The sequence below is a fragment of the Cetorhinus maximus genome, chromosome 2, assembly GCF_964194155.1.
Source record: "Cetorhinus maximus chromosome 2, sCetMax3.hap1.1, whole genome shotgun sequence".
NCBI lineage: Eukaryota > Metazoa > Chordata > Chondrichthyes > Lamniformes > Cetorhinidae > Cetorhinus > Cetorhinus maximus.
In genome coordinates, this window is record NC_135880.1 from 112,134,944 (window position 1) to 112,153,893 (window position 18,950).

The 18,950-nt window shown below is 43.6% G+C and overlaps 1 protein-coding gene across 1 annotated transcript in view; it reads left to right on the forward strand.

Moving 5' to 3' along the window:
* The window catches only part of LOC144696815 (small integral membrane protein 22), a 115,925-nt gene extending 105,086 nt beyond the window's left edge, over positions 1 to 10,839 (forward strand). The window contains exons 8-9 of the mRNA XM_078568565.1: positions 6,514 to 6,650; positions 10,401 to 10,839. Of these exons, the coding sequence (XP_078424691.1) occupies positions 6,514 to 6,650; positions 10,401 to 10,450 (187 nt within the window). The 3' untranslated portion in view covers positions 10,451 to 10,839. The remainder of the gene's footprint in view (positions 1 to 6,513; positions 6,651 to 10,400) is intronic.
* Positions 10,840 to 18,950: the final 8,111 nt, after the last annotated feature.

Sequence of the window (18,950 nt, forward strand, 5' to 3'; positions counted from 1 at the left end):
GAGTTAACATCTTGAGTCCGTATGACTTCTTCAGAGCTAAATAGAAATAGAAATGTGATGGGTTTTATACTGTTTAAGGGGTGGAGCAAGATAGAAGGTCAGAGATAGTTGGGAGCTAAGGAGAGATTGACAAAGGTGTCATGTACACAAGGCAAAGGAGGTGTTAACGATAGTGGTAAAGACTAAAGAAGGTGCTAATAGTGGCATAAAAGAGCCAAATGTGTTAATAGCAGAACAAGGGTCGGTACTCTGTGAAAGCACAAAATAGAAACCAGTGACAGATGGCCCTTTGGGGGTGGGGGGAGAGAATAAAACAAAGAATAAATAAATAAAAATAAATAATTGAAATTTAAAACACACAAAAAAAATTGAATTAAAAAAGTGGTAAAGATGGAGGATAGAGTTTATGGTCTGAAGTTTTTGAACTCAATGTTAAGTCTAGAAGGCTGTAAAGAGTCTAATCGGAAGATGAGGTGCTGTTCCTTCAGTTTGTGTTGGGCTTCACTGGAACATTGCAGCAGGCCAAGGATGGACATGTAAACATGAGAGCAAGATGGCGTATTGAAATGGCAAGCGACTGGAAGTTCTGGTTATGCTTGCAGACTGAGTGAAGGTGTTCTACAAAGCAGTCACCCAGTTTGCATTTAGTCTCCCCAGTGTAGAGGAGACCGCATTGGGAGCCATGAATAGTTGAAGGAGGTGCAAATGAAATGTTGTTTCACCTGAAAGGAGTGTTTGGGGCCTTAGAAGGTGAGGAGGGAGGATGTAAAGGGGCAGATGTTGCATCTTCTGCGATTGTATGGGAAGGTGCCATGGGAAGAGGATGAGAAGTTATAGGGGATCGAGGAGTGGACCAGGGTGTCATGGAGGGAACAGTCCCTATGGAATGTTGTAGGAGGGGCTGAGGGGAAGATGTGTTTGGTAGTGGCATCATGCTGGAGTTGTCGGAAATGGCAGAGGATGATCCTTTGAATACGGAGGATGGCAGAGTGAAAAGTGAGGACAAGGGGGACCCTATCATGGTTCTGGGAGGGAGGGGAAGCTGTGAGGGCAGAAGTGCAGGAAATGGGTCGGACACGGTTGAGGGCCCAGTGAACCACAGTAGGGGGGATCCTGGGTTAAGGAAAAAGGAAAGCATGTCAGAAGTGCTGTTTTGGACAGTGGGCTTTTAAAAAGAGATTTGAATTCCCAGTGAGTGACTCAAAGGATCACATGACAAGATTTAACATTTTAAGACTTACTGTAGCAAACTAAAATGAACATCAACCAAACATTACTTAGTAGGCAACTAATACACTAAACTACAGAAAAGGTATCTCCCCTTAACATTTTAAAATGATCGCAAACCCCAAGCCGCATTTATACATTACATCACACTCTCCATATATGTGTGGTCTCTATAGGAACCAGTCCATAGTTGCTTCCAGCTTCCAGCAGGCTTGCTTCTCCCTGTTTTGCTGAGTTGTAATGTCCAGAACCCCCGAACTGACTTCCTGCACCAAGGCCCACTCCAGCAACTCCTTCTCCCAGAACATGCCAGTGTCAATCTTCCAGTGTTCTTAAATCTCTACTGGGCCCATCTCTTCGACCAGAAAATAAGCTCTCATTAGCATTTTGCATGGTGGGTAACAGAGACCATCCTTTTCCCATGTTGACCACAACATCTGCTGTTTTCCTGTCTCTCTATCTCTCTCTGGACACTGTCTGTCTGTCTCTCTTTCTCCCTCTCTCTCTCTGTCTCCAGGGTCCTTGAGTCATTAATTCTTAGAGTCTGTAAGTCTGCCCATTCCTACAACAAAAATGAACTGAAAATACTGATGGAAGTAAAAAGCTAAGTAAGGTTATTGCAGCTGACATGATCAAACATTGATCAGAAGGCAATCAGCAATACTTTTTTTCTTCCTATGTTTGGGTTTTCAAAACAGCTTTGACATAAACTTATTTTATATATAGAACCATAAAATGATAGAATGGTTACAGCACAGAAGAAGGCCATGCAGCCCATTGTGTCTTTGCCGGCTCTCTGCAAGGGCAGCTCACCTAGCCCCACTCCCCTGGCTTTTCCCTATAGCCCTGCAAATTCTTTCTTTTCAGCTACTTATCTAATTCTCTTTTGAAATCCTTGATTGAATCTGTCTCCACCACACTCTCAAGCAGTGCATTCCAGATCCTAAACATTTGCTGTGTAAAAAGATTTTCCTCATTTCGGCGTTGCTTCTTTTCCAATCATCTATATAAGTGTCCTCTAGTTCCAGATCTTTGCACCTATATAAACAGTTTATTTCTTTCTATTCTGTCCATACTCTTCATTATTTTGACCACCTCTATCAAATCTCCCTTTAATCTTCCCTTCGCCAAGGACAGCAGTCCCAGCTTCTCCAGCCTATCCAGCTTATTGAAGTTCCTCATCTCTGGAACCATTCTCGTGAATCTTTTCTGCACCCTCTCTTTCTAAAATATGGGGGAGAATTTTTCCTATGGCGGGCGGGCTGGGCGTGAGCGGGCGGGAGCAGGCGTGGAGCTGATCGCCACCCGCGATCGGCTGCGCACCGCCATTTTACGTGGGTGGGCCAATTAAGGCCCGCCCAGAGTAACGTGCGGCCAGTAGCGCTCAGCGCTCCCTGTGCGGGCAGGGTGGGGAGGGAAAAATTTTTAATAAATAAAGTAAAAGTTTATTTAAACATGTCCCCTCATGTGACAGTGTCACATGAACTGGAACATGTTTGTGCAGTTAAGAAAATTTATTTATTTATTTTATAAAAGCTTCAGGAAACCTCATCCCATCCGTGGATGAGGTTTCCTAAAAAACGTGAAGGCTATTTGGGCTCTTCGCCTGCCCGCCAACCTTAAGGCTGGACAGGCAACATTCTTAACAAGTTTGATTACTTTTTTAATGGCCTTAGTAGGCCTTTAACAGTTCGGCGGGTGCTCAGCCGCCTCTGGCGCATGCCCACCGAGCGAAATATCGAAATGATGCACAATGACATCGGGACATATGCCCGACGTCATTGCACATCATTTTACATTTCGGCGTGGCAGGCCCGCCCCCGCACACCAACGGCAAAATTCTGCCCATGGTGCCAAGAACTGGAATACTCCAGTTGAGACCGAACCGGTGTTTTACACAAGTTTATCATAACTTCCTTGTTTTTATACTCTACAGACAGAGTTTTCTCTTCGGCGTGTGGGGGTAGGCCCCACACACTGACGCATAAAATGACGCGCGGTGACGTTAGGCGTGCGTCCCAACGTCAGCGCACATCATTCCAATCTTCCGTTCGGCAGACGTGTACCGGAGTCGGCTGCGTGCCCATCAAACTGTCAAAGGCCTGTTAAGACCATTAATAAACCAATTGAACTAATTGACAGGGTTAGCCGTCCAACCTTAAGGTTGGTGGGTAGGCGAAGAACCCAAGCGGCCTTTGCGTTTTACATGAAACCTCATCCACGTGCATGAAAGTTTTATTAAATTAATAAATATTTTTTACACATTTCATAAACATGCCACAGCTCATGTGACACTGTCACCTGAGGGAACATGTCTAAATAATTTCCATCTTTCTTTATTTTAAAGTTTCAAATTGAACTTAATTTCCCTGAGGCATGGAGCTGCCTCAAGGAGATTTCTGCGTTCTTTCTTGCGCGTGCACGAAATAGCGCAGGCCCCGACTCTCCCTCCTCCCCCCCGCCCACACAGGTAGTGCTGAGCGCTGCTGGACGCATGTCATGCTGGGCGGGCCAATTATGGCGGCGCGCAGCTGATCGCAGGCAGCGATCAGTTTCGCGCCTGCCCACGCCCACTCCCAACTGACTGGCCCGCCCGACAGGCAGAAGATTCTGCTCTATGCCCCTAATAATAAAGTTCAGAATCCCACTATATTAGCCACTTTCGTAGCCTGCTGTGCCACCTTCAACGATTTGTGAACACATACCCTCAGGCCCCTCTGCTCCTGCACCCCCTTCAAAATGTCTCAATTATAAATGAACACGAACAGTATTTTTAAGTTTGTTCTTCTTTTATAATTTTTGAAACTGTATTACTTTGTTCTGTCATGGCACAAATTTCCGGTTGGTGCCATGTTACAACAATACACGAGTAACTAAGAGTAATACAGTTAGGTTTAGTTAACCGTTGTGTTGTAAGGTGTACATTGATGATTCCTTAGGGTGACACAGTTCCTAGTCCTAAAAATCTCATAGCACCATTGTTCCACCAGAAGCACAGTGATTCACTTGCCAATGGTTCCGTCCCAAATTCTAGGAATGAGGTTGTTGAAATAATCTACACAGGGACTAATGCCTCTTGCAGCCCACCTTGCTGACAGAGCTGAAACTCAGACTAGCATCCCACTGTTCCAAAAGGGGTAGCCCAAGGTTTGAATCATGCTGAAGTAAAGGCCAAGATCTTTTTTATATTATTGGGGGCATATATGGACACTGTAGCAATGAGACCCATTCTTTCAAAGATTGATTGCCCTTTGCCTTTGCAACTTCAGGCCCTAATTTAGGTCTGCAACAGACCTATGCCTGCTCCCAGGAGGCTTAGGTCCTGTTGGGCCTATCAGGTGTATTACTGGTGGGAATTTTCTCAGTATACATTCTTAAATCTTCCACTTTAGCTCTAGCTTTAACAGTTTTGGTTTAATTAGCAGAATAAAAATGTATTACTCCTATATGTCATTGTGCTGATCGCCATATTCATGGTGGTAAGTTTGTAGAATTGATGTATAATTGGCAAAATCATTTCAATTCAGATAAATAAGGTGGTGCATTTTACCAGGAGAAATAAGGAAGCCACATACTCTTCAAAAAGTAAGAGTCTAAATGGCGTATAGAAATATGGGGATACAGAGGCTAGAGATACAGAAATCACTAAAGTAGCAACATAGGTTAACATAGCCATAAAGAAAGCAAACAAAGAACTGGTATTAACTTATAGAAGAATAGAATTTAAAAACAGGTAAATTATGTTCGCTTTGTATAGAACCTTGGTTTCATCACATTTAGAGTACTGTGCACAGTTTGTATCTCCTTATTGTAAGAAAGATATAGCGACACTGAAGCAGGTGAAAAAAAGATTCACAGGAATGATACCAGAATTAAGAGGCTATACCTATCAGAAAGGATTGAACAAGCTGGGACTTTTTTCTCCAGAAAAGAGGAAGCTGCAAGGTGACTTAATAGAGGTCTTTAAAATTATGAAAGGGTTTGATAGCGTGGACACAGAGAAATTGTTTCCACTTATGGGGAAGCCCAAAGCTATGTGCCATATGTATAAGATAGTCACTGAAAATCGGATAGAGAATTCAGGAGAAATTTATTTACCCAGCAGTTGTTGAGGCAAATCATATAGATGCATTTAAAGTGAAGCTAGATAACCACATGAGGAAGAAAATAATGGAAAGTTGTATTGATAGAATTAAATGAAGATGGGTGAGAGGAGACTTATGCGGATGATAAACAGCAGCATGGCCTAGTTGGGCCTAATGGCCCGTTTTTGTACTGTATAATCTATGTAATTCTATGTAAAACATTACCAGAAATATCAACTGCTATTGTTCCTTCTCTGTAATCTACAAATCCTACCCACAACAGCATTTAATTATGTTTTTAAATACATTTCCCCCACTGATTTGGAGAGTTGTGTAGGAGGTGGCACAGCACCAGTGGAGATGAACAGCTGGAGGATTTAGGAAGGTTATTTGGGTGCTGTCAGTTTCTTTTGCTGATCATTAATTCAGTCCTTATCCCTGATATTGTTTGCAGGTCAGCTCATGTGGTAGCACTCCTGCTTCTCGGTCACTTGGTTGTGGACTCAAGTCCAATTCTAGGAGTTAAAGTATATAATCTAGTGTTAAGAGAGTGCAGTATTATTGAAGGTCACATCATTCAGCTGAAATGTTAAACTGAGGCCCCCATCTATCTGCTGTGTTGGTAAAAGCGGTGCTTAAAAATCCCATGATATCAATTAAAGGAGAGCAGGGGAGAGCTGGCAGTCAGACAGTGAGGTCACTTGTCTTTTTTGCTAAATTCAGTATACAAAGATGTGCTAAATGTTTTGATATTGTCCTGAATAATATATGAACATATAAATTGGGAGCAGGAGTAGGCACTCAGCCCTTTAAGCCTGCTCCACCACTTGATAAGATTGTGGCTGATCTGGTTGTGGCCTCAACTCTATTTTCCTGTCTACCCCCTGTACCCTTTGACTCCTTTGTTAGTCAAGAATCCATCTACCTCTGCCTTAAAAATATTCATTGACCCTACCTCCACTACTCTCTGGGGAAGAGAATTCCACAGACTCACGACCCTCTGAGAGAAAAAAATTCTCCCATGTCCATCTTAAATGGGAGACCCCTTATTTTTAAACAGTGTCCCCTGGTTCTAGTCCCTCCCACACCCTTTCAGCACCCACCCTGTCAAGTCCCCTCAGGATCTTATATGTTTCAACATATAAAAAAGCCAACATCAGTAAGATGAATGGATTTAACCTCTTCCCTTTCCTATTAACAGGTATATTGATCTGCGGGAAAATCCACTTGACAGCAAAGAAGATGAGATGCTCAGCGAACTCTTTGAAGATGATGAAGATCGAGAAGAATTTGAAAAAGACTTGATGCAAATGTACTTTAAGGATTTGAAAGGGAGAGGTAACTGCTGGAGTATCTTTACAATCTATTCTTTATAAGAAAAGGGATGTAATAATGTAAAGATGAAGAATTGGATTTTTTCTCTGGGGTGAGAAACAGAGGTTGTAACTGTGACTGGGTCCCAAACCTGCCTCCAGGGGAAAACAGTCACTCACCTTGATTTTCCTCGGGAGCAGCCAATTAATGGCCAAAGGGCAGATTCACTGTCCAATTAAAGATGGTGGGTGGGCTCGCGAAGCTGGAGGGCCAACCCGAGGCCTTCCATCTTGAAAGGAGCTGCAGGCTGCAATTAAAGGTAAGTAAGGGAGGGAACAGTTCAAAATAGAGGTGCCTTCTCTCCAACTTTTAAAAATCTTTAATTAAAAAACTCAGACGCCAAGGTATCACTGTGGGAGGGTGCGGGGAAGCTCCCTATAGTACAGCCTGTGGCTGCTGTTGCACTCAGACAAGCATGCAGGCAGGCCCTCTAGGCCTGTCTGAAGCGCTAGCACCCTGGCCGGCCACCAGGTACCCATCTCCAGGCCCCGCCACCTGCAGGAGGCTGGAGGCTGACTGAAAAATCTCAGCCAGCCTGCTTTAATTGGTCTCAATGAGTCTGAATAGCAACCCACCATGTGCAGGCATGTAGCCCTGCCAGCTCCCCAATCCTTGTTCCACGTAATGGTGCAGATGTGGAACAGAGGCGGAGAACTGGCACTAGCGGGGCTAATTTTAGCTCCTGTCTGCCTCCGATCTAAGCCCACGAGGCCAAAAATCCAGCTTAAAGTTTTTCTGGAGTAGCTCTGTTCATTTGCAAATGGAGGTTTTTGTATTGAAAAACTAGGTGAAGACTCATGTCGTAGCTTAGATTTTTAACCAGCAGAGTTAAAAAGATGAGGAAGAACAAGAAAAAGCAGTTAGGCATCAGCAAGCTTTTATTTGAAAGTTTTCAACTTACAGGAGGGGAAGATTAAGAGAGGAACTAAGTCCCATAGGAAATAGAGTTAGATTAGAAGATGGCGCAATGAGTCTCAATTTCAGCACAATGAAGATGAAAGTTTCTGTGCAATGCTTGTTGACTGTGAGGTGCAACCTTTGAGAAGGGAAAGTAGTGAATTAGTAGAGGATAAGCCCAAATTAGCTGAGGTACTTAATAAGTGTTTTACTTTAGGGTTTATAAGAGAATAAGGTATCGGGGAGAACTGGCTAAAAGTAAGATGAGAAATATTAGAATAAATAAAAGGAAATTATTGGATAGTTTAGTTAAGATAAAGGAGAACCAAGTGCTGGGATCTACTGAGATCAAAGAGTAGAGACAAGGTAAGAGAGACAGGTAATAATGTGGGAAATGATAAACAGAGCATGACAGGAAGGGACTGAGAGTACAGAGAGTGCAAATCTAAGAGTAAATCAGGTAAGGTTAGAGGTTATAAAAGTAATAAAAGGCGAAAACCAAAGGCTCTGTATCTGCATGTAGCATTCAGAATAAAACAGATGAACTGACTGCACATATAGAAATAAATAAGTATGATCTGATAGCCATTACAGAAATATGGCTGCAGGGTGACATAGATTGGGACCTGAATATTGAAGGGTATGTGATATTTAGGAAGGACAGGAAGCTAGGGAAAGGTGGAGGGGTGGCTCTGTTAATTAACGATGGTATTAGCACAGTAGAGAGGGATGGCTTAAATTCAGGAAACCATGATGTAGATGTGGTTTGGGTAGAGGTGAGAAACAATAAAGACAAGTGACTTGTTGGAGTGGTATACAGACCCCCTAACAGTAACCATATGGTAGGAGGGGGCATAAAGGAAGAAATAATGGGAGCTTGTTATTCTCCAGCCTCTCCCAGTAATCCTGGATCCCAGAGTTATGGTTGGCGATATTCCAGCCCTCCCACCTTAACCCATAATAGTTATGTCCCTGTGCCCACTGTGGACCTCACCCCTCCCCACCTCGAGGCTATATGCACAGTCACTTACAGAGGAGACCCCTCCCCAGGAAAATTTTGAATACCCCATTTTGTATTGCATTTTCCCCATTTACAGGCTGCAGATGCTTCCCCTAACCCTTGCCATCACAGCTGCAGCCCAGTACCAAGATAGACAAGACCATGGTAAGCAACAGTCAGATCATGACCACGCCCTGCACACCAAGCTGTGCCTTATCCCAATTGAGCACACAGCCCTTGCCCCTCCCTGGAGTGGGACTATGATGTGCATGCCATCCATAGCCCTGTAGCATGGCCTGCAAAGCCCCAGGACTGACTCCACTCTTGCACCCTGACTATGATGTGCACTAAGCCCCAGTACTGACTTCACTCTCACACTACTTGGCCCCAGATGATGGATTGTGACTGCCTTTCTCATAACTCTCCCATTCCTTCTTTACTGCTGACAACACAGAATTTTTCCGTCAGCGAGTTGGGGGCGGGGCTCACTCGCCGACGCGAAAATGACACGGGATGACATTGGGAGGAACCCCGAAGTCATCCCGCCCCATTTAAATATTCAATTAAGGCCATTGTCAGGATAATTAACCCAATTAAAGGCCCTGCCCGTCCAACCTTAAGGCTGGCGGGTAGGCCAGGAGACCTGGCGGGCAATAGAAAAACATGAAACCTCATCCACTGGCAGGATGTGGTTTCATGTCCGTTTTGAAAATCTTTAATAAACTTTATGTCATATTTATTAAAATGTCCCATCTCGTGTGACATTGTCACATGAGGGGGACATGTTAATAATTTTTTTTTATTTTTCTATTTTTGAGGTTTTTTAAACTGTCACCAATCTCCCTGAGACAGTACTTAGTCTCAGGGAGCAGTGTGCTCTTTCGTGCACATGCTGCCCACTGGCCTTAATTGGCCCGCCCACTCAAAATGGCGGCGGGGCCTGTTTCGGCGGCGGAGTTCAGCTGCCTGCCCGCCGCTGAGCCGGTGGGGCCCACCCACCCATCGAGGGCTAAATTCTGCCCAGTGTTCCTCTACCCACCACCCCACCCATTTCCATGTGTCTCTGTGTAACCCGTCACTCGTGTGCAAGCCTTTACCCTCCCCCACCTCCATGAGTCCCCATGTAAGCCTTACCCTCTTGTGCCACACTCTCACAACACCCCCCCTCATATTCCGCAATCTGCATGTGTCCCCTCCAATTTGTGTATTTCTGTTCCCATTCCAGCCCCTATGTGTCTGCATTCCAGTCTTTAAAGTTAGGCTCCAGCTTCCCCACCGTTGGTCTCCCCTCTGTCTGCCATCGTTTCCCCCCCCCCACCACCCCTCCAACCCCATCTTTGCCCATTGTCCTCCGTGTCTCTTCCGTTCTTCCCACCCTGCCCTCTCCCACCGCTCCCCCCACCGCCCCTGGTTGCAATGTTGGTCTCTGTCTGGTTTGCTGCCCTGCCTGAGCATCCAGATAACACCCTCCTGGACAACGGAGGAAGCCAGTGAGGAGAGCAAGCCTACATCCCCAACGGTGTAACGGCTCACTGGCTTTGGTGAGAACCTGGAGTGGCACTTTTGCAGGTAGGCTTTGAATGCTGCACTCACTCCAAAGTCAGGAGCAAAGTGAGGGCCATCAGCTTCATGCCACATATTTCCAAACGTGTTTCAGATCAGTCTAATTTCCTACCGACATGCCACTAGGTTGAGAGGGGAGGGGGTACATGATTCCAGCATTTTATTGCTGCAAAAGTTAAAAATTAGCCACAACCAGTCCACTTCAGCAATATTTTTTGATAACATAAAACAATCTTTGTTTTACTTTGCTGCAGAAACAGTTCCTGCCTATACTACAAGGGTATCTTTAAGCCTACAGCTCTGACAAGAAGCATTACCAAAATTCATCAAAATATGAACTGGATCTCAAGAGAACAAAAGATGTGTGACTTGTGAAGAATCTATCCACTCCACTAGGAAAATTACATACAGCGAGCTAGCCATGGAATGCTAGAACTCATTTGAGTCAGGTTTAGGGAGGTAGAGGACAGTCAGAGCATCATATTGCTGTACGTACATTGTCTTTCATTATGGCACTGTTCAGTGGCTGACCAGAGGTGGTTTGTTGATTGAAGTAAAATGCTCAGAGAGTTACATGACCAAATGTTAAAGGTGAGCAATAATGTTATAACCTGGATGTCTGTAACGTGGATGTATTATAGTTATTTTAGTTATAATGGAAAGATTGTTAAAAAATAAAAAATAAATCTGTGTTTTTCTTGGCCTGATTTTTAATTCACAACGCTGTAGCAGAATCTAGTCACAGCTGGAAAGCTATTTTAACACTAACTCAGCTGTATATTCAATCATGGTATTTCTTCATTTCATGAGCATGTAGATTAGCATTGGGCCAGTATTCACTCTTTATGTAAGACAATAATTAAAGTTAAAAATACAACAGGATAAATTAGGATATTCTTAAAAGTTCCTAACAAGATTTCACCTTTTTTCCATCATCTATTTATTTGCTCAATTGAGGGAAGGTCTACTACCACACCCTCCCTTTATTTTCCTTCTCTCAAAGTCTCCAAAGACAAACATAAACTACTTTATTTATTCACTGGACATATTTCAAAACAGCCACAAAGTATCTGGCAGTTCTTCTCTTTTAATGAACAATAATTGGACTTTCGATGTTTAGTGGCTCTCAGCAAAATGTGCCTGGCATAATACATTAACTGGTCTTGTCCCAGTTGACAGTAGCATTGCTGAACAAAGGAGATTAGGGTGGCAGGTCCCTTTGAATACTGAACAGTCTGCTTTCTGAATTTTGCTGGAATCTGTCTGTGAATGCTGTTTATAAGAGCAGGAAAAGTGGAAACTTGGTGGCAGTGCTCTTTTACTATCACTAGTAAGTGAAAAACCCGTTTATTGCTGATGCCAATTAAATTTCTGTTTCCACCAGTGCCAAAAAAAATCCATAATGTTCATGTATTGGATAATGTTGCAAATTTAAATTTGTAACAGATGCTTTGCAAGAACAGTTAGAATTTCCCATACTCTCCAATTTAAATAATTTTGTAAGTAAAAAATCATGAACCTTGTTTAGTACCATAATGCACCAGCTAAACCAAATCAATTTTTTGTATCGCGATTAATCCACGCTCCATGGGAATTTATTATTCCAGACTAAATAGATAGTTTTATTAAAACAAATGGAGCTCCTCTTTAGAAAAGGTTCAATTGTAAAGATGGTTCAATGGAAATGTGTCACACTTAGCCATACAAACTAGTGTACTCCTAATGTTCAATTTTTGGCCTATGTTAAAGTTGCCAGTCTCAGACAGGGAAGTAACGATGGATGTTATAATTGGATTCAGTGTTCAAGTGAGGGGGGGCAGGGGGAAATATTGGTGGAGGTTCCCAGTTGTGATAGCAATCTTGTAACCTCTTGTTAGAAGTGCATGTGCATGAATATCCGACGTGGACAGAGTCTAGTTTGGCTCTGGTAGCTCAAAAACACTCACCATTCAAGCTTGCACATGAAGAATAGCCACTTAAATGAGATGCCAAAGGGTTGCTGCCAGCTATGAAACTATAACCCACTGTCTACAGTGGAGGTAGCCTAAGGGAAGAAAATGGGAAAAGGAAGAACTGAATTTAAAAAGATATCAAATGCAGAAAAATATTTGATGTGCTTGGTATATCTTTTAACTTCTTGTAATACTTTCGTTATATTACATTTAATATGTAGCAACATAATTTTCTAATTATATTTTAAGCAGTTTAACATTTATTTTTGCAGTTTATTTTCATAGTGGAGTATGTATATTACGATTGTTTATGACAAATGTATTAGAATGTTAACAATTACTAAGAAACATAATGATTCTGTTTAATGTTAATAACTGATGGTATAAATTACCATATGCTCATTGCAAAATATCTCTCACTATTCTGATGTATTTGGAATCCAATTAAATACTTACAAAAAAATGCTTAACTTTTCAGATAGTTTGTCAATCATTTTGTGATAAATGTTAATCAGAATCACAGTGCAGAAGAGGCCCTTCGGCCCATCGAGTCTGCACTGACATGTGAGAAACACCTGACCTACCTACCTAATCCCATTTACCAGCACTTGGCCCATAGCCTTGAATGTTATGACGTGCCAAGTGCTCATCCGGGTACTTTTTAAAGGATGTGAGGCAACCCACCTCCACCACCCTCCCAGGCAGTGCATTCCAGACCGTCACCACCCTCTGGGTAAAAAAGTTTTTCCTCACATCCCCTCTAAACCTCCTGCCCCTCACCTTGAACTTATGCCCCCTTGTGACTGACCCTTTAACTAAGGGGAACAGCTGCTCCCTATCCACCCTGTCCATGCCCCTCATAATCCTGTACACCTCGATCAGGTCACCCCTCAGTCTTCTCTGCTCCAACGAAAACAACCCAAGTCTATCCAACAAATTGGGAGCTGTCCAATAGTTAAACCCCTGTATTTGCATGATGCACTTACAGATTGAGATTGAAGATTATAAAATTTAAAATTAAAGTTCAAAATTTAGAAATTTATGCTTGTACAAATATCATTTCTACAAAAAAATGTACAAATTCATTTTAACATTGGACAAATGATATCTCCTTGTTTGTCAGTACAATTCTGTTTTGCAGTGTACCACAAAATGGAGGAGACACAGGTTGTTTTATTAATGTACCTGTGATTTTTTTAAAAATCATTTTAATTTTAAGACTGCAAAAATGTTGGCCATGGAGCTATTCAGTGTGGCTATTAATGGCCTTCAATTTCCTCACTGTTTTTGGCATATTTGGGATTTTAAAGTCACATGTTGCCAAATTTGTGGGGTGGGATCTATTTTCACTGGGTTTTCATCCATTAATGGCTGCAGTATAGTTTGTAAGATGATCAGGTAACTGCCATATGAGAATAGATGATGCTAGTGTTCCCAAATCTCATGGCTTGCATTCCCATTGCACCAAAGATAGTTTAGAATTAAATAATAGAGGAATACCTATTGCTGAATCAGTTGAGACTGATGGAAGTGCATTATTTTGAAGTCTGCAGCCTGAAAAAACTTTCAAGAGCAATTGCTGGAGTTGAAATAGCGCTTTTAAAGCACTGAACTTGCTACTGATAGCCTGAGGGCCTCTGAGACTACGGGGAAGTTTATGTCCCCACCCACATTACAGGAACAGGTTCTGAGTATCAAGCATGGAATTCCCAATGGGCAATTTCTTGATTGTGATTTTAATAGAGGAGGTGAAGAAGGAGCACGGCAGGATAAAGGAGAGTGAGAGATTTGAAGAGGCCAAAAAGATGGAATAAAAATTCAAAAGATGAGCATTCAGCTGAGTGTGAGTCCAAATCAAATATGTCAGAATCTCATTTGGTGCTAATCATCTTGCCAACTGGATTATTTGTAATTGAAATCTTCATTCACCTTTTCTGTCAGGAAGCTAGCCATTGCCTGCAAGATATTAATTTCACTACCAACCCACTCTCCCAAAGAATTTACAGGCCACACAGATCCTTCCTCTTAGACAGAATTTTGCCCTTGGAGGGGGCGAGTAGGTGCAGTCGGGAAGCCGACTGCCACCCACAATCGGCACCATACTGCGATTTCACGCTGGCGGGCCTGTGCGGGGGGTGGGGGGGGGGAGTGCGAGCGGGCCGAGCGTGAACTTCGCGCATGCACGCAAGTGAGGGCTGATTCATCTCCTCGAGGCACGGAGTTGCCTCAGGGAGATGATGAGATTTGAAAAAAAAAATTTTAAATAAAAATGTAATGAGAAACGTCCCCTCATGTGACACTGTATTAATGAAAAATTAAAGTTTTTATTTTACTTTTATTTGCTTTTGGAAGCCTCATCCTGCCCGTAGATGAGGTTTCCAAAAAAATACAAAGGCCACTTGGCCTTTTCGCCTGCCCGCCAACTGTTAGGCTGGACGGGCAGCAAAAAATTTATGTTAATTGATTACTTAATGGCCTTAACAGCCTTTTAGTTGGCAGGTGCGTGCCAGAGCCAGCAGTGCGCCCGCCAACTGAACTATCGCACAACTGCACGTTGACGTCGGCACGCTTGGCTGACCTCAACGCGTGTCATTTCACGCTCGAGCGGGTCAGGCACAAGTCTGCCCGCTAAGTGAAAATTTCTGCCCCTTGAGTTCTCTGCTCAAAGGCAAGTCTAACCTACACCTACAAGCACCTACACCTCCTACGCCACAGGTAGGGCAAGGAGGCAGATGCCAAATCCACCCTAGGCAGAACAGAGATCAAGTCCTGTGTTGCTGGCAACAATCTGATCCATGTTAGCCATCCAGCCAACTAAGCCAACCAGTTCCCCCAAGGAGTCTGAGTTGTTGTGGCAACATGCATATTGTAGCCTGGAGCTATGGAAAATGATGGAAGAGTCTCCAATTTCCTTTCAATCATGTGTCTGACCAGGTATTTATCTACTCTTACCGCCTGCCATCATTGTATGTTGGAAGGAATTAGCAGTTGATAATCAACCTGTTTGGTTACATTATGAACACATGTTCCTTGGCCGACAAGCCTTGGAGTGGGACTTGAGCCTGGAACTTCTGACTCAGAGGCAGGAATGCGACCCATTGCACCACAAGATCTCCCTACACAGATTCTATGAAGGCCCTAATGAAGACCTCTATGCTAGAAGAATGTGCTTCATTTATGAGGCAGTAGGGCACAATGCCAGTTACCAAATGAATTTCAAATTGAATGAGAGAATCATAAAGAGTAAGCAACATAGCACATAATACAGAAATCAAACCGAATACTGATCAGCATGTTATTTAAGTCTTCAATTCCATTTACTGATAGCCCCATATTCTTTAGTTTGGAAGCATACATTAATGACATATTGAAGAGTTCCAATCCATCTGATGAGGCATTCCTACATTCTAAGTTTTTGCAGTGAGACACATATCAGCTGGACAGGCTGGGTTTTTTGGGTGTGAATTGAAACATGCTTAAAAAGAAGCTTTTGTGTTGGGTCTTGGCAGGAAATCGTGGTGTGTACAGAAATGGAATTTTGATCTGATTCTTCACGATCTGCTGTTGTGAATTCCAGCATTGGCCTGTATAATATGGTTTTAAAGTGGCCTGGCAATACTGTTTAGTTTCTTGGCAGAAAGTGTGAAAGAAAATTTTGATGGAATTAATCCAGTCAACAAGATAATTAGCGTCCTTAAGTGAAATTTTGCTTTAATTTGATTCAAACTTACATTCAGTGAAATGCTAGTCTTCTGGTCTCTTCCTCTAGCATTTCTGAATCCCTTCACAATAGTTTTTCAGTACAGAATGTGCTTTTCACATAAGCCTGACAGCTTTCTCACAATGACTATGAAAAATTCATTTATCACAGTATTGAGTGACTGAACAAATTGTGTTCGGCCTTCTGGATTTTTCTATTCTGTATGGCAAATTTTACTGTGACTAAATGCAGGCATTCAGCTGTCTACAACTTATTGACAACAAAGATGCTAATTAACAAAAGTGAACTGCATTGGTCTGGTCTATCAACTATGGAGACATGGACCTGGATTTTCCAGGCCCTTTGAGGATGGTCTTGGAAGTAGGGGGCAGGGACTGCGTAATATCCTATGGAGTGGTGTCAGATCAGAGGCCCGAGGTCATTGGGTCAGTTTGAATTTTACAAGGGGCGGGCAGCATGGCGAGTCAAAAGGATGTACAGATCTGACCAAAAGGTAATTAAGGCACTTAAGTGCAAATAGACTGTGGCTTTATGTGACTGTCTCAATTTTATGCAAAGAGCATGGGGTCCATGACGAGTATATAAAGGCAGCAAAGAGGTGGGAGGTCAGATCAAGACTTTGTAAGCCGTTGGGTGATACAGCGTGCCTTGACAGGAAGGGTAGAGCAGTGTGGGGGGTTTTGGTGCCAAGGCTTTGGGGACATGCCACCAAAGTACCATCTGGCTACTGGCGCTTCGGTAGATTGAAAGGGAGCTGAGGGGGGCTGAGGTGGAGTGGTCGGAGAGATGGAGGTAGTGTCTGGGAGAGAGGCCCTTGAGACAGGGTGTGCCCAACTGTCATTGGCACTGTGCGATCAGGAGGCGGGTCCTCTACTGAGGTGGAGCAGCTGAGAGGGAAGGAGCTGCAGCGACAGGCATCTGGACTGCAAGAGCCTCGTGACCTACTGCAGAGTCAGCCTTGGGTTAGGAAAGCAGAAGAAGACTGCAGGGGGGACAGTGTGCACCCTCCTATGTGAATAAGAAGATACCCTGCAGCGAGGGTCTACACACAGACAATGAGCTACCTCCAGACATCTGAGTGGCAGTGAAGCCAAAGACTACGCTTTTCCAGCGAGGCCATCAGAGGTTTTTGCGCCATGATGCTGGACAAGCTGAGCCTCAGTGGTGTTGGTTGTTACCTGATTCCAGTGACAGTGAAGGTCCTTAACTTCGAGCCTCCAGTTAATTTCAGTGGCCCATTGGAGACATGTGTGGCATCCCCGAAACAGCAATACATCATTGCATCAAGGTGGTGACCAATGCCCTCTTCAGGATGACCAGCTTATACATCCATTATCGCACTCAGCTGGACAGTCAATCTGAGGACACCAAAGGTTTAGGGGACATTGCTGGAATCCCCAGGTGTAAAGTGTGATAGACTACACACACATGGCCATCAAGGCTCCCAAAGCTCAGCCAGTGTCTTTATTAACAGGGAGAGATTTCATTCCATCAACATCAAACGAGTCTGTGACCACCACCAAAGGATTATGCAGGTGTGTGCTCATTACCCTGGAAGCAGCCATGCCTATATATTCACTTACTCTATGTGCCTTCAAGGTTGGATTCCTGGTGACAAGGAGACGGCTACTGACTCCACTAAGAAACCCGAGGACGACAGCAGAGGAGAAATACAACATCTTCCTAGTGGCGACCTGAGCAAATTGAACAGACAGGTCTCCTGAGGATGACATTCAGGTGCCTGGATTAATCCGATGCTGCCCTTAAATAGCAAACTGGCACAGCTGGGCTGTAGGCTGTGTGGATTTGAGGCAGCCTGCGCATTCAGGGCAAGATGTGGCTTCAAGGCTGTCTTCAGCTGTATTCTGACAGTGCTGGCAGCCCTTTAAAGATGGTGCCGAACCTCCAGTGGCATCACCTGATGCTGAGGCCATCACCTCACTGCTTCTGGGAATGGTCACTGCCTGTATATCTGAAACAACAGCAGAAGGTGCAGTTTTTAAGTGTTACCGAGTTTAGCCCTCACATCTGAACCTCAACAATGAGTTTTGGTAGGCTATAGGGGGAGGCGGTGGCATTGTGGTAATGTCACTGGACTAGTAATGCAGAGGCCCAGCCTGATACTCTGGAGGAAATGGGTTCAAATTGCACCCCGGCAGCTGGTGGAATTTAAATTCAATGAATACATCTGGAATATAAAGCTAGTCTCAGTAATGGTGACCATGACAACTACCAACAATTGTTGTAAAAACCCATTCGACTCACTAATGCCCTTTAGGGAAGAAAATCTGCCATCATTACCAGGTTTGGCCTACATGTGACTCCAAACCCACAGCAATGTGATAGGCTCTTCCACTGCGCTCTGCAATGGCTTAGCATGCCATTAATTGGCCACTTAAGAGCCTTAATAGGCTGAAAGGGTAGGTGGGCTGCCTGATGCCTTTTCCACATACTGTAACATGGGAGAGAGATCGGGGTGGGTGGGAAGGATACCCACTTTACTTTACAAGCACCCTCACCACCTGCCACCAACCCATCCCCCCTCCCCCCGCCCCACTTTCAAATATGCTCCATATCTCACATTAGCTATTGCCTTCCACATATAGCCTGAGGTTGAGAATTCACTCCATGGGTAAATTTGAAAGAAACTTCAAAATGAACCATCAACACGTTGTGGCACATTCACTGTACAAACAACAACAACAAAAGTTTATATTTATATAGCACCTTTTATGTAATAAATGCCCCAAGGAGCTTTATAAAACAAAATTTGACACTGAGCCACATATGGGGGTATTAGATCCGATGACCAAAAGCTTGCTCAAAGAGATGGGTTTTAAGGAGTGTCTTAAAGGAAGAAAGTGAGGTAGTAAGGCAGAGAGATATAGGGAAGATACTTCAGAGCTTGGGGCCTAGATATCTGAAGGTGTGGCCACCAATGGTGGAGCAATTAAAATCATCGAATGCCAAGGGACTAGAATTAGAGGCACACAGATTTCTCAGAATAAGGGAGGGGGTGAGGCCATGAAGGGATTTTAAAACAAGGATGAAGATTTTAAAATCAAGGTGTCACTTGAACAGGAGGAGCCAATGTAGGTCAGCGAGTACAGGGGTGATGGGGAACAGAAATA